Source organism: Anomaloglossus baeobatrachus, chromosome 6, assembly GCF_048569485.1.
Source record: "Anomaloglossus baeobatrachus isolate aAnoBae1 chromosome 6, aAnoBae1.hap1, whole genome shotgun sequence".
NCBI classification, from domain to species: Eukaryota; Metazoa; Chordata; class Amphibia; order Anura; family Aromobatidae; genus Anomaloglossus; species Anomaloglossus baeobatrachus.
The window spans coordinates 81,199,765-81,214,950 of NC_134358.1; the positions used below are offsets into that span (position 1 = coordinate 81,199,765).

The 15,186-nt window shown below is 53.7% G+C and overlaps 1 protein-coding gene across 1 annotated transcript in view; it reads left to right on the forward strand.

Annotated features, from left to right (window-relative positions):
• Positions 1-1,180: 1,180 nt before the first annotated feature.
• MTDH (metadherin) overlaps positions 1,181-15,186 on the forward strand; it is a 161,209-nt gene continuing 147,203 nt past the window's right edge. Inside the window, exon 1 of the mRNA XM_075353065.1 lies at positions 1,181-1,747. Within this exon, the coding sequence (XP_075209180.1) occupies positions 1,397-1,747 (351 nt within the window). The 5' untranslated portion in view covers positions 1,181-1,396. The remainder of the gene's footprint in view (positions 1,748-15,186) is intronic.

Genomic DNA, 15,186 nt, shown 5'->3' on the forward strand with positions numbered 1-15,186 from the left:
GGCGCTACTGGGGAGAAAGGCGACCTCTCTCCCCGTACCGTCCCCACATGGGGACACAGAGTACCTTGAAGGTGCAGGGCCCGGTCCCTGGGGATGAAAACGCTCCGGTCCAGCAGGTTCCACCAGGGGCTGCGGATGGAGCACGGTCTCAGCAGGTGAATGACCGGTGAGGCTCCCACTTCTCCCAGAGCCGCATAAGGGATGGTGAAGGAGACGGCATGTGGCTCCAGCCTTTGTACCCGCAATGGGTACCTCAACCTTAATAACACCGCCGACATAGTGGGGTGAGAAGGGAACATGCCGGGGGCCCCGTAGGGGACCTCTTTTCTTCCATCCGTCATACTATTTATGAGAAATCTTTTTTTTTTTTTTTTTTTCTATGAGTGGATGTGTGCCTCCTTCCACACACAGCATAAAACTGAGGAGCCCGTGGTCCACGGGAGGGTGTATAGGCAGAGGGGAGGGGTTACACTTTTTTAAAAGTGTAATACTTTGTGTGGCCTCCGGAGGCAGAAGCTATACACCCAATTGTCTGGGTCTCCCAATGGAGCGACAAAGAAACTAATTTTTTGCAATTTGTCACTCTACACTTTGAATTTTTTCTCGCTTTTTCACTACATTGTATTATAAACTGAATGGTGTCACTCAAAAGTGCAAAACAAAAAAAAGTTATGGCTCTTGGAAAAAGGGAAATAAAGCTCAAAAAATGAAACATGTGGGTCAAGTAGGTTAATAAATAAGGAGAAGAGAAAGAGGGGGGAAAAAAGGGGGCAAATAATGTAAAAAGAGAGCACAGGTCCTGGAGAGTGGAGAAGTCACGGAGCAAAGCGCAAGAAGAGCTGAAGTGCTCCGCTGTACAGCACAAGATTTGTCTTCTGAATCTATAGTGATAAAGTTTTTCGAGAACAACACCACGCGCATGCGTAGTCTGATGATGTGACATAAGCGCATCTCTCTCGTCTATGTCGCCATATTAAGTGCTGGCAAAGTGGTTTTATTGAGAAAAACAGTATAACTGAGATAAACACGCAGCTATTACTGGAACAACACGCAGCCTATTGTTTTTTTTTTGTTTTGTTTTTTAATAACGGTAACGTTGTTTCTTTTCTGACGGGGATAGTCACGTGACTGTCACGCCAGCAGTTCGGCCACGTCAGCGTATCTTCCCCTCTGCACCACGTGATGCGGTCAACTCCCAGTTTACACCAACATGGCGTCCGTTCGGCCGGAGTGATGACGTTGCTCCTGCGCTAGGCCTGGGCGGAGCCGGGACGCCGCTTAGCGCTGTCTGGCCCCTGGTGTCTTTCTCGTTCCTTGCTGCTGACGTGCACAGGCGCCCGGCGGTTCGGGCAGACGGGCCGCCAGCTGGCACGGTTCTCCCCGTAGGTTGCTCACCATGAGCTCAGGCTGGCAGGAGGCGGCGGCCCAGCAGGCCGAGGAGGTGTCCTCCCGGCTGAGGCAGCTGCTTATCAAGGGGCTCGGGCTTCTCCGCTCGGAGTTCGGCCTGGAGCTGGGTCTGGAGCCTCAGCGGTACCCGGCCTGGGTGTTCCTGGCGGTGCCCGTCTCCCTGGGGCTCGTCTTCCTCTTCCTGCTGCTTCACTGCGCCTCCAGCCGGGGCTCCCCCAGCTCCAGGCGGCCGGCGGAGAAGGAGCAGCCGCTGCCCCAGCCCCGGGCCCCGCTGCCCAGCAAGACGGTGAAGGTGGAGGAGCCCAAGAAGAAGGGCAGGAAGAAGCCTGACAAGGCCAAGGTGAGGCACGTGACAGGGCAGGCTGCCACCACCGGGGACAGGGCAGGCTGCCACCACCGGGGACAGGGCAGGCTGCCACCACCGGGGACAGGGCAGGCTGCCACCACCGGGGACAGGGCAGGCTGCCACCACCGGGGACAGGGCAGGCTGCCACCACCGGGGGCACCACCTGGGCACCCTGTCTGCCCCGAGGAGGCCATGACCGGTCATGTGGTCAGTCATGGGTGAAATGGCAGCCACTCTGGGGGCAGGCGCGAGCTGTCAGGGGTGACATGGGGGCAGGCGCGAGCTGTCAGGGGTGACATGGGGGCAGGCGCGAGCTGTCAGGAGTGACATGGGGGCAGGCGCGAGCTGTCAGGAGTGACATGGGGGCAGGCGCGAGCTGTCAGGAGTGACATGGGGGCAGGCGCGAGCTGTCAGGAGTGACATGGGGGCAGGCGCGAGCTGTCAGGAGTGACATGGGGGCAGGCGCGAGCTGTCAGGAGTGACATGGGGGCAGGCGCGAGCTGTCAGGAGTGACATGGGGGCAGGCGCGAGCTGTCAGGAGTGACATGGGGGCAGGCGCGAGCTGTCAGGAGTGACATGGGGGCAGGCGCGAGCTGTCAGGAGTGACATGGGGGCAGGCGCGAGCTGTCAGGAGTGACATGGGGGCAGGCGCGAGCTGTCAGGAGTGACATGGGGGCAGGCGCGAGCTGTCAGGAGTGACATGGGGGCAGGCGCGAGCTGTCAGGAGTGACATGGGGGCAGGCGCGAGCTGTCAGGAGTGACATGGGGGCAGGCGCGGGCTGTCAGGGGTGACATGGGGGCAGGCGCGAGCTGTCAGGGGTGACATGGGGGCAGGCGCGGGCTGTCAGGGGTGACATGGGGGCAGGCGCGGGCTGTCAGGGGTGACATGGGGGCAGGCGCGGGCTGTCAGGGGTGACATGGGGGCAGGCGCGAGCTGTCAGGGGTGACATGGGGGCAGGCGCGAGCTGTCAGGGGTGACATGGGGGCAGGCGCGAGCTGTCAGGGGTGACATGGGGGCAGGCGCGAGCTGTCAGGGGTGACATGGGGGCAGGCGCGGGCTGTCAGGGGTGACATGGGGGCAGGCGCGGGCTGTCAGGGGTGACATGGGGGCAGGCGCGGGCTGTCAGGGGTGACATGGGGGCAGGCGCGGGCTGTCAGGGGTGACATGGGGGCAGGCGCGGGCTGTCAGGGGTGACATGGGGGCAGGCGCGGGCTGTCAGGGGTGACATGGGGGCAGGCGCGGGCTGTCAGGGGTGACATGGGGGCAGGCGCGAGCTGTCAGGGGTGACATGGGGGCAGGCGCGAGCTGTCAGGGGTGACATGGGGGCAGGCGCGAGCTGTCAGGGGTGACATGGGGGCAGGCGCGAGCTGTCAGGAGTGACATGGGGGCAGGCGCGAGCTGTCAGGGGTGACATGGGGGCAGGCGCGAGCTGTCAGGAGTGACATGGGGGCAGGCGCGAGCTGTCAGGAGTGACATGGGGGCAGGCGCGAGCTGTCAGGGGTGACATGGGGGCAGGCGCGAGCTGTCAGGGGTGACATGGGGGCAGGCGCGAGCTGTCAGGGGTGACATGGGGGCAGGCGCGAGCTGTCAGGGGTGACATGGGGGCAGGCGCGGGCTGTCAGGGGTGACATGGGGGCAGGCGCGGGCTGTCAGGGGTGACATGGGGGCAGGCGCGGGCTGTCAGGGGTGACATGGGGGCAGGCGCGGGCTGTCAGGGGTGACATGGGGGCAGGCGCGGGCTGTCAGGGGTGACATGGCGGCAGCCACTCTGGGGGCAGGGGCGGGCTGTCAGGGGTGACATGGCGGCAGCCACTCTGGGGGCAGGGGCGGGCTGTCAGGGGTGACATGGCGGCAGCCACTCTGGGGGCAGGGGCGGGCTGTCAGGGGTGACATGGCGGCAGCCACTCTGGGGGCAGGGGCGGGCTGAGACTTTAGTTATTGTGTCCATTGGTGTTTTTTTTTTTTTTTGTTTTATCCTATTCATGTTCTGCCGCAAGGGATCCATTCACTCCATTAGGAGTTGTCTCCTACCAGGCAACCTGTTACTGGGCTCAGGGAGGTGCGTGAAGCAGTGATACCCCCCCGGACTAGCACTGCTCCTCTGTACTCAGTGGTGCCCCCCCGCTGCTGTGCTGGGAGCACATCTTTTGAGTGCATCACATGAGCACTGTAGCCAATCAGAGGCTGCTGTTCAGCTGCTGTGGTCACAGGGCTCAAGTGACCTAACAACCACACATGACTCTGGGAGAGCGACTGCTGACACTGCATGGGAGTATGTATTATTTTAATAAGGGCAAATTGAGTTAATTGAGAGGTGGTTGTCTGAGCAATGGTCAACCCCTCTAAGGGATCCAGAGCTTGTACCAACAGCGAGATGAAGAGGATAATCTTTCAAGTGGATAGGTGATATATTTTTGTAGGCTGGACTACCCGTACAATAACAGGGGATTACTCCTGAACAGACCCCTTCTCCGCTCCATAAGGCCATGTGGATGTCATAGATGGTGGTATCCTGCTTGAGACCTCCGATTAACCAGCGCTGAGAGCAAGTATTGCTTTGGCATAGAAGACCATTCATTTGAGTCTCTAACATTTATGCCACATTACCCCTTAAACTGAGGTCCATCCTGCGGCAATAATCATTGCCTATAATTTTAATGGAAAAAAAATCCTGATTACAAAATGTAATTGATTTGTGGATCTATAATAATAATAATAATAATAATATAATAATGTTTGTTTATATAGCGCCAACATATTCCGCAGCACTTTACAATCCGGTGGGGGTTGTATAGACAAATACAAAACAAAATGGCACATAATTCAACAGCTACAGTAGGAATGAGGGCCCTGCTCGAAAGCTTCCAATCTATATCATATCAATCTGCAAATCCGAGGGTCCGGAGGCTTGGATTTCTGCTGAAGCGTCACACATCCTATCCATCGCTTCCTATGGTGTGAATAAGACCTTAAAGCAGTGAGGAGCTGCCCCATCCTTAGTGCCACCCGGGAGAGCACGTGGAACTAGGAAATTAATTTCCCCATTCATTTTTGGGAACTGACAGTATATTCTGCATGACAGGAGCCCTCTTACATGTATATGATTACGAGACGCGCTCTCTGGTACTGTCGCTTGGTTCTGTTCTCATGGAGCAGGGTTTTGTTTTTCGCTGTGCAGGAGGGTACGTTTTCTCGGCTCCTGATGCTGTTTTCTTCCAAGCCTGTCCTGATTTCCCCGAGTGGCAGTTGTCATGGGCTGCACAGGAGGTGATGGCTCCAGAGTCCCTTCCTCTGCCGGCTCCTTGGTGGCCTTTGATTAGTGACTCAGCTGAGAGATCTGAGTAATAACTAATTTGGCTTTTTTTTCGCCTGTAGTTTTTACTTGCTCCACAGAAGCAGAGCCGATCACAGGTGAAGGGGCGCAGCACTGAGCTGATCGACCTCTGTCCTTGTGTTGTAAGTTGGTGGGATCTTCGCACACAAACCTGTTGCTTAACAATTTTCCAAACTCACCACGACATGCTCGAAGTTTTTTTTAAAACTTTTTAAAGCACAAGTTCAGAAAAGGAATGGGAATGAGTGAAGTGTTAATTGTCAGTGACATGTGGTGGTCTGTCCAGGGTGCCCCAGAGATGACCCTCACCCCCTTCAAGGAGCTGTAGCTGTCTAGGGAGACAATTAGCACCATTCATGTCCTATACATCACATCATTGTCTGATGTGTTTGGTCGGCCAGGGGTTTTGTTCTACACCCCCCCTCCCCCTTGTTCTCCCAGGAGGAGCTTAGTAGTGACAGTTTAGGCCCCTTTCACACAGCAGTTTTTTGCGATCATTCACAATCCGTTTTCTCGACATATCCGTAATAGATTGTGGCTAAACTGATGCGACAGATCCGTTTTTTGACGGATCTGACTAGCTGGGGGCTAAATATTGGAGCATGCTCAGTTAACAAAAAAATGGAATCCGTCGCCGGATTCCGTCATTTGACGGATGAAGACAGATCCTGCGCCCACAGGCTTCCATTCCACCAAGCAACGGATCTGCCGCCATCCGTTTTTCAACGTACACGAAAAACGTTATTGTGGACGTCGTCTCCGTCCGACGGACAAGCATTTTTCGACGGATCCGTCAAACGACGGATGAAACGTGAAGCCATCTGTCACAATCCGTTGCTAATACAAGTCAATGAGAAAAAAACGGATCCATCAGCATAAGTCGCCAGGTCCGTTTTTTTCAAAATTCGACGGATTGTGACTCACGGCAGAAAAAATGTGTGAAAGGGGCCTCACAAAACTCATCCGACCTGCAGGGTTGTGTGAGTTCAGTAATGGCTGTCCATCTGTATGGCCAGATAGTGATTTATAGACCCCATTTTATGATAGTCAGTTGACAGCCGTATCTCCCGACTCCTCCATACACAGGATTGCTGAGCTCCCTGTGTTCTCTGAGATTCGTCCCCAGACTCTTCTGGCATCAGATCAGAAGATGGAGAGCAAAACGATCACCTGTTTGAGATCACTTTCCCAGAAACTGACCAGACACACTGCAATTTGTAATAATCTGTCAGATGATGCAATTCTAGAAGGTTTTTTTTTTTTATTGTAGCAAGCAATCCTATTTCTACTGGCAGGGAAGATAAGACCTCTGCCTGCCCTCTGCTCCTTCACCCCTGCCCGGCTTAAATAAATATATCAGAAGCGTACAGTCAGCGGTCCGACAATCTCTGCTCGATTTAGAAACCAGTCCCCAGTCTTGTGATATGTGTAACTCCATCCAGCGCTGCTGCTTGCCTCTTATCAGGTCTCATGCTGCGAGTAAGGGCTCGTTCAGACCTCCGTTCTTTGCATACCGGTGCGAGCCGCGTTTTTCAAACATAGACCTCAAAACTATATTGATTCATATGTCCGTTATATTTTTGCCCAGACATGTCTGATAGTGTCGGGTCAAAATTAGCAAGTCAGGTCTATGGATCCTTGAAAACAATATCCGGCAGCACTCGGATGAAAGTGGAGAAACAAGAAAAAAAATACGGGGAAATTCGATCTGGTTTTTCTCACATGAAAATTAAGGCCATTTTACAGCCATGTTAATGATTGGTCTCCTGATTACATCTAAGGCAGGCTTTGCACGTTGCGCCATCGCAAGCCGATGCTGCGATGTTGCACGCGATAGTCCCCGCCCCCGTCGCAGGTACGATATTGTGTGATAGCTGGCGTAGCGAAAATTATCGCTACGCCAGCTTCACATGCACTCACCTGCCCTGTGACCGTCGCTCTGGCCAGCGACCCGCCTCCTTCCTAAGGGGGCAGGTCGTGCGGCGTCATAGCGACGTCACACGGCAGGCGGCCAATAGGGGCGGAGATGAGCAGGATGTAAACATGCCGCCCACCTCCGTCCTTCCGCATAGCCGCCGGCGGCAGGTAAGGAGATGTTCCTCGCTCCTGTGGCTTCATACACAGCGATGTGTGCTGCCGCAGGAACGAGGAACAACATCGTACCTGTCGCGGCACCGGCATTATGAAAATGTCGGTGAATGCAACGATGATACGATAACGACGTTTTTGCGCTCGTTCATCGTATCATCTAGCATTTACACAGTACGATGTCGAAAGTGACGCCGGATGTGCGTCACTTTCGATTTGACCCCACCGACATCGCACGTGCGATGTCGCAACGTGCAAAGCCGCCCTAAGGCCGCGCTCACATCAGTGGTATTTTGCCGCAGGGCCGGATCCGGAACAAATGTTTCTGCTCCATTCATTTCCTATGGAATCGTGATCACATGCGGTGCATGTGACCGCATCCCGCCGCAACTCCATTTTAGGTGAATTGAGCTGAAACGCATTTGTACCGAATCCGACCCTGCGACAAAATACCGCTGATGTGAGCGCGGCCTTATGCTGCTGAAATACCGTATTTTTCGGACTATAATACGCACCGGACCATAAGACGCACCCTGGTTTTAGAGGAGGAAAATAAAATTTTAAGCAAAAAATGTGGTCATGACAAACTGTTATGGGGTGAGGATCTGCTGCTGACACTGTTATGGGGGTAATGTTCCCAAATACTCTACTAAGATACCCCATCCTGGTAATGATCCTCCTGCTTTGTATATGATCCCCATCCTTGTATATATCCCTCATCCTGCTAGATACCCACCCATCCTGCTCATAATATACCCCCATCCTGCTTATAAAATAAACGTTTATACTCTCCTTTCCTCACTCCCTGCAGCATCGCTCGTCTTCCTCTGTGTCAGCAGCAGCGTCGCTGACCTGTGTGGAGCCGTTCCCCTGCAGCAGCGCCGCTGACCTGTGTGGAGCCGTTCCCCTGCAGCATCGCTCGTCTTCCTGTCTGCCGGCTGCTGATGTGTGTGGAGAGTGATGCGTACAGCGATGACGTCATCCCTGTACTCACCGCTCTCTACACAGATCAGCAGCCGGCAGACAGGAAGACGAGCGATGCTGCAGGGAACTGAGAGTATACCCTACTTATTCACTGCCACCCCCGCACTGATGATGATACGCGAGGGGGGGCAGAGAATACAGCCGCACATGATCACTCAAGGCTGTAGTTGCCAGAGGTGATCACACAGGCCGGCTGTTTACTATGCACGCACCCCCCGCCCATCATCCCGCCCACCTTTCGGCGTTGAAAGATGATGGGCGTGAGGATGCATATGAAATGAGCAGGTCCACGTGGTCACAGCAGGCGCTGCTGCAGCCTGCTCGTGACGCCGATGACCCGCTCCACCGCAGCACCCTCATTCACCGCAGCCACATTTAGACTATAAGACGTACCCTCCACGTTCCCCCAACATTTGGGGGAAAAAAAGGTACGTCTTATAGTCCAAAAAATACAGTAATAGTCCGCAGCAAATCTCCCCATGTAAATAAGAACGGAACCTTCCTATTGACTTCCCAATACAATATCCATCCATTTAAAAAAGACCCAATCAAGTTATGTATATAAGCAGTATCTATAGTCAGAAATCTGCCATTGTGCATGTATCTTTTCACTGGATTGTGCATCCTACCCTATACAAGCAGCTGTGTGCCCATTCACAGCCCACCTCCCCCTCACCGACCCCTCGTACCGCTGACATTTGTTGGTAGTTACGTGCATGGCGTCTTTGTCTTTCTCCTTTTACTGCCATGTGCAGCAGCTGTATGGACACGAGTTGTACTAATGCCGCAGATGTCAGCACGCTTTACCCAGTACGGTTTAGGAGAGGCCATGTAAACTCTATTATAGACCAAGACCCCCAATGACCTGTTTGGAAATCTGGAAAACACAATGTGTACCCAACTACCGTCTACAGAAAATATCAGACACCGAAAAGCTTTGCAAATACATCACTTTCTGGAGAATTGTTTGTCAAATGACATATTAAAAAGTGTTTTTTTTATGTGAACAAGTGACAATTTAAAGGGGCGTCCTCCTACATTCCTGTAAAGGGACACTCTGATCTGCGGACATCTCTGTATAGAGCAGATGAGCAGAGTGATATACAGGTCGGGTGGAAAAGTTTCAGTAAAACTTGTTGCTTATTGGAATCTCTGGTGTTTGTATGTGTATGATCCAGTGGGCGCTCCTAATAGTGACTGACAGCTATCTCTAGGAACACTTATGCAGTGAAGACTGTCAATCACTAGTAGGACCGCACACTGGACTCCTGTATACAAACACACCAGGGGTTTCAATGAATAAACTGCTAATTTTACTGAAGCATTTCCCACAGGAATGTACATAATACATCTGATCACCTCCTTCTGCTCTGTAACGTCCTGCCTACAAATCAGGTACCATTTTTTGACATGACAGGTTCCATTTAAAGACCTGCTGGTTTATTTTTATGTTGCTGTATTTCTGATGCCTGTCTTAGGCTAGGTTCACACTTCCGGTAAATTGTATCAGTCACAATCCGCTGCTCTGGTAAACAACGGATTCCGTTGTTCCCATAGACTTGTATGAGCGGCGGATTGTGACTGGTGATGCTGCGTTGCACCATCCGCCCGACTGATCAGTCGTGGAACGACTGACCGCTGGGCGGGGGGAACGCAGCATGTAACGTTTTTTGAGCAGCGCGATCCGTAGGATTTCGCTGCGCATGCTCTCTGGCTCCCTGCATACGTAACCAGGATACACATCAGGTAACCAAGCAATGCGCTTTGGTTAGTTACCCAATATTTACAGTGGTTACGTGTGAAGGGAGCCAGCGCTAAGCGGTGTATGCTGGTAACCAAGGTAAATATCGGGTAACTAAGCAAAAAGTGCTTTGCTTATACCCGATATTTAGCCTGGCTGTGCAGGGAGCCTGACACTTCCCCGCTCGGCTCTGCCCCCTCCCACACTCAGCATGTACACACACTCACACACACTTACCTGTCCCCAGCCCTGCAGTCCCCGCGCCACTGACGTCCTCAGCGCCACGGCCTCGCTCGGCTCCACCCACCCCGAACTCCGCCCCCCTCGCGCTCCGCCCCCCGCACACAACGGAGTCCGACAAAGAATTCTGTTCTTTGTCATCCGTTGTACAGCGCATCAGTCACGTGTGTCAAGCGACGCATGTGACTGATGGAAAACAACGGAAATGTTAACTTAGCCTTAGATACCCAAGAATATGCAAAAGTTTTAGACAGGCGGGGAGAGAAGATGCCACAAAGTTAGAAATCTAAGTGTTAATGGTTTATTTTTATCAATTAACAAAAGGCAAAGTGAACAAAAGGGAAATCTAAATCAAACTTAAAGGGAACCTGTCACCACTTTTTTGCCCTATAAGCTGCAGCCACCACCACCGGGCTCTTATATACAGCATTCTAACATGCTGTATATAAAAGCCCAGGCCGGGGGTATAACATAAAAAACACTTTATAATACTTACCTAACGGCCGTACGGTGGGCCATATGGGTGTCTCCGTTGTCCGGTGCTGCCTCTTTCGGCCATCTTCGTCCTCCATCTTCTGAAGCCGCGCTGCATGACGCGTTCGTCATCCACACTCGCCAGCATTCAGGTCCTGAGCAGTGTGCCCGTCCAGCAGATCAAAGTGCGCCTGTGCAGGATCTCGATGCCAGCGAGTGTGTGTGACATCTTCAGAAGAAGGAGAACAAAGATGGCCGAAAGAGAAGGCGCCACTCCCGGAGAACGGAGACGCCCATTCGACCAGTTTGCACCGGGGCGACCTAGGTGAGTTATTATAAAGTGTATGTTTATTCTCTACACAGCGGCCTGGGCTCTTAAATACAGCATTCTAACATGCTGTATATATAAGAGCCCACTGGTGGTGGCCGCAGCTTATAGGCCCCATATCTGGTGACAGGTTCCCTTTAAATCTGGAAGGGCCCTCCGCCACGCTTCACAGTTCCTGTAGATTGTCATCATTCTACCACTCTCCAACCCTCAGCGAGCAAACACCCTAATATTACACATATTAACTCGAGTCCAGAGCACCATTTTTCAGTATTCCGGGTCTTTTGTTGTAGATAATGGAGTTTCCTTGTTTCCATATCAGTATTTGGGCTTTTCTGTTAGATGAAGACCAATACTGGCCAGCCTTCTGTGAACAGTGGATGGGTGTAGCTGGGTCCTGCTGGTTGCTGTCAGTTCTGAGTTGATGGCACTGCTGGACATTTTCTGATTTTTAAACAGAAGTTAGCATGATGTGTCTTTCATCTGCTGCACTAAGTGTCCTTACTGCTTCTATGGTCCTCAACCTTGTCTTTCTTTGTCGCTCCATTGGGAGACCCAGACAATTGGGTGTATAGCCTCTGCCTCCGGAGGCCACACAAAGTATTACACTTTAAAAAGTGTAACCCCTCCCCTCTGCCTATACACCCTCCCGTGCATCACGGGCTCCTCAGTTTTATGCTTTGTGTTGAAGGAGGCACACATTCACTCAAGCTCCCATTTTAGTCAGCAGCAGCTGCTGATTGTATCGGATGGAAGAAAAGAGGGCCCTAACAGGGCCCCCGGCATGCTCCCTTCTCACCCCACTAAGTCGGCGGTGCTGTTAAGGTTGAGGTACCCATTGCGGGTACAAAGGCTGGAGCCACATGCCGTTTGTCCTTCCCCATCCCTTAGAGGCTCTGGGAGAAGTGGGATCCTAACCGGTCACCATTCACTGGAACCGGGCTCCCTCCGCAGCCCCTGGGGGAATCTGACGGACAGGAGACTGAGTATCATCAGGGACAGGCCCTGCATCTATAAGGTACTCTGTGTCCCCTTGGGGACGGTGCACGGAGCGCCTGTGTTACGCTGCAGCGGCTGCTGTTTTTTTGTGACGACCGGGACTACCGCGCCTGTTTGCCGGCCGCGTTATTAAATTTAGTCCCCGGCTTCTGCGGCCTAGTACCATAACTCCCGCCCCCGGGCCTGCCAGTCAGGGGTAAGGGCGGGACGGTCGACTGGACGTCGGCTGTGAGGGCTGGAGCATACTTAGGTGTTCTCCTCCCCCCTCACTGAGCACTGTGGGGCACCAGATTCCCGCACTTTATTAGTCACGCCCACGGCTCCCTCCTCCCCTGAGAACTCTGGCAGCCATATTTACAATCACTTCTGCCGGTGGAGGATTTCAGAGAGCTCTACAGCTCTGGGAGGCCCAGGCAGGGAATCTGGTGGACACACAACCGCTTTGGGCGGTCGGTAAGCCACACCGGTTACCCGGTGCTGGCCCCCCTTGGGTGCCGAAGTGTGTGTGTATATATATATATATATATTTGTATACATTTTCTCTGTTCGGCCGCATTGTTTTTGCTTTTGGCTATATACCCTCAGTGATCACTCTCAGAGGAAACTACAGCATGTCGTCCGCAAAGAGCAAGGGTGCCAAGGCACAGGCTTATTTTGCAACCTGTACCTCTTGTGCGGCTATGTTACCTGCAGGTTCCACCTACCCTCACTGTGTGCAATGCTCGGCCCCTGTGGCACTCACTCAGCCGGAGCCTCGGGCACTGGTGGGACCCTCGTCTCAGGTAGAACCGCCGGCTTCCACTGTCCAGGTGGTAGGGACAGAGTTTGCAGTTTTGGCTGAGAAACTCTCTGAGTCGCTTTTTCAATCCATGGCTCAGTCTATGGACAGATGGTCTGCTAAGATACTAGAAGCCTTGCAGTCCAGATCGGTCACACAGGCCCCGGGCACTGTGAGTTCATCGCCCCCAGGCCCCTCTCGGTCGGTGCAGCAGAGTGCTCCTGGGGTGACACCTAGGTCCCACGGGGAGGACTCCGACACGGACCGCAGTCCCAGACCGGCTAAGCGGGCTCGCTGGGAACCTTCCCCGGCTTCATCACGCTGTTCGGGGTCGCAGCATGAGGACTCTCTGGAGGATGAGGCGGAGGTCGCAGCTCAGGGCTCTGATCCTGACGTTGCTCTCAATCTTGATACACCTGAAGGGGACGCCATAGTAAATGACCTTATAGCGTCCATCAACCAGGTGCTAGATCTTTCTCCCCCAACTCCACCTATAGAGGAGTCGGCTTCACAGCAGGAGAAACACCAGTTTAGGTTTCCCAAACGTACACGGAGTGCGTTTTTCGATCACTCTAACTTCAGAGATGCTGTCCAGAAGCACAGAGCATTCCGGACAAGCGCTTTACTAAGCGCCTTAATGACACACGTTACCCCTTCCCCCCCTGACGTAGTTAAGGGTTGGGCTCAGTGTCCCAAGGTGGATCCTCCAGTCTCTAGACTGGCGGCTAGATCCGTAGTATCAGTGGCAGATGGTTCATCGCTCAAGGATGCCACTGACAGGCAAATAGAGCTCCTGATGAAATCCATCTATGAAGCCATAGGCGCGTCTTTTGCTCCGGCCTTTGCAGCCGTGTGGGCACTCCAAGCTATCTCAGCTTGTCTGTCTGAGATTAATGCAGTCACACGTACCTCTGCTCCGCAAGTTGTGTCTTTGACTTCTCAGGCATCGGCCTTTTCGTCCTACGCCATGAACGCCGTCCTGGACTCAGCGAGCCGTACAGCGGTAGCGTCCGCCAATTCGGTGGCAGTCCGCAGGGCCATGTGGCTACGCGAATGGAAGGCAGACTCTGCTTCCAAGAAGTTCTTAACCGGTTTGCCATTTTCTGGCGACCGTTTGTTTGGCGAGCAATTGGATGAAATTATTAAACAATCCAAGGGTAAGGACTCGTCCTTACCCCAGTCGAAACCAAACAAACCTCAGCAACGAAAAATTCAATCGAGGTTTCGGTCTTTTCGGCCCTCAGCCAGGTCCCAATCCTCCACGTCCAACAGGTCAGAGAAGGGCCAGAGGAACTCTTCTGCATGGCGGTCTAAGTCACGTCCTCCAAAGACCGCCGGAGGAACCGCCTCCAAGGCGGCCTCCTCATGACTTTCGGCCTTCCCAAACCGCATCCTCGGTCGGTGGCAGGCTCTCCCGCTTTTGCGACGCCTGGTGGCCACATGTCCAAGACCGATGGGTGAGAGACATTCTGTCTCACGGTTACAGGATAGAGCTCAGCTCTCGTCCTCCGACTCGTTTCTTCAGAACATCGCCGCCCCCCCCGAGCGAGCCGATGCACTTTTTCAGTTTGTGGCACTGCCTTTCGGCCTGGCGACAGCCCCACGGGTCTTCACCAAGATCATGGCATCCGTGGTGGTGGTCCTACACTCTCAGGGCCACTCGGTGATCCCTTACTTAGACGATCTCCTAGTCAAGGCACCCTCCCGGGTGGCATGTCAACACAGCCTGACCATTGCTCTGGAGACTCTCCAGAGGTTCGGGTGGATCATCAATTTCCCGAAGTCAAAATTGACACCGACCCAATCACTGACTTACCTCGGGATGGAGTTTCATACTCTCTCAGCGATAGTGAAGCTTCCGCTGGACAAACAGTGTTCGCTGCAGACAGGGGTGCACTCTCTCCTTCGGACCCAGTCACACCCCTTGAGGCGCCTCATGCACTTCCTAGGGAAGATGGTGGCAGCAATGGAGGCAGTTCCCTTTGCGCAGTTTCATCTGCGTCCACTTCAATGGGACATTCTCCGCAAATGGGACAGGAGGTCGACGTCCCTAGACAGGAACGTCTCTCTTTCACTGGCAGCCAAAACCTCTCTTCAGTGGTGGCTTCTTCCCACTTCCTTATCGAAGGGAAAATCATTCCTGCCCCCATCCTGGGCTGTGGTCACGACGGACGCGAGTCTGTCAGGGTGGGGAGCGGTCTTCTTCCACCACAGGGCTCAGGGAACCTGGACTCCGACAGAGTCCTCCCTTCAGATCAATGTTCTGGAGATAAGGGCAGTGTATCTAGCCCTAAAGGCGTTCCATCGGTGGCTGGAGGGCAGACAGATCCGCATACAGTCGGACAACGCCACGGCGGTCGCGTACATCAACCACCAGGGAGGCACACGCAGTCGTCAGGCCTTCCAAGAAGTTCGGCGGATTCTGCTGTGGGCGGAAGCCACAGCCTCCACCATCTCCGCAGTTCA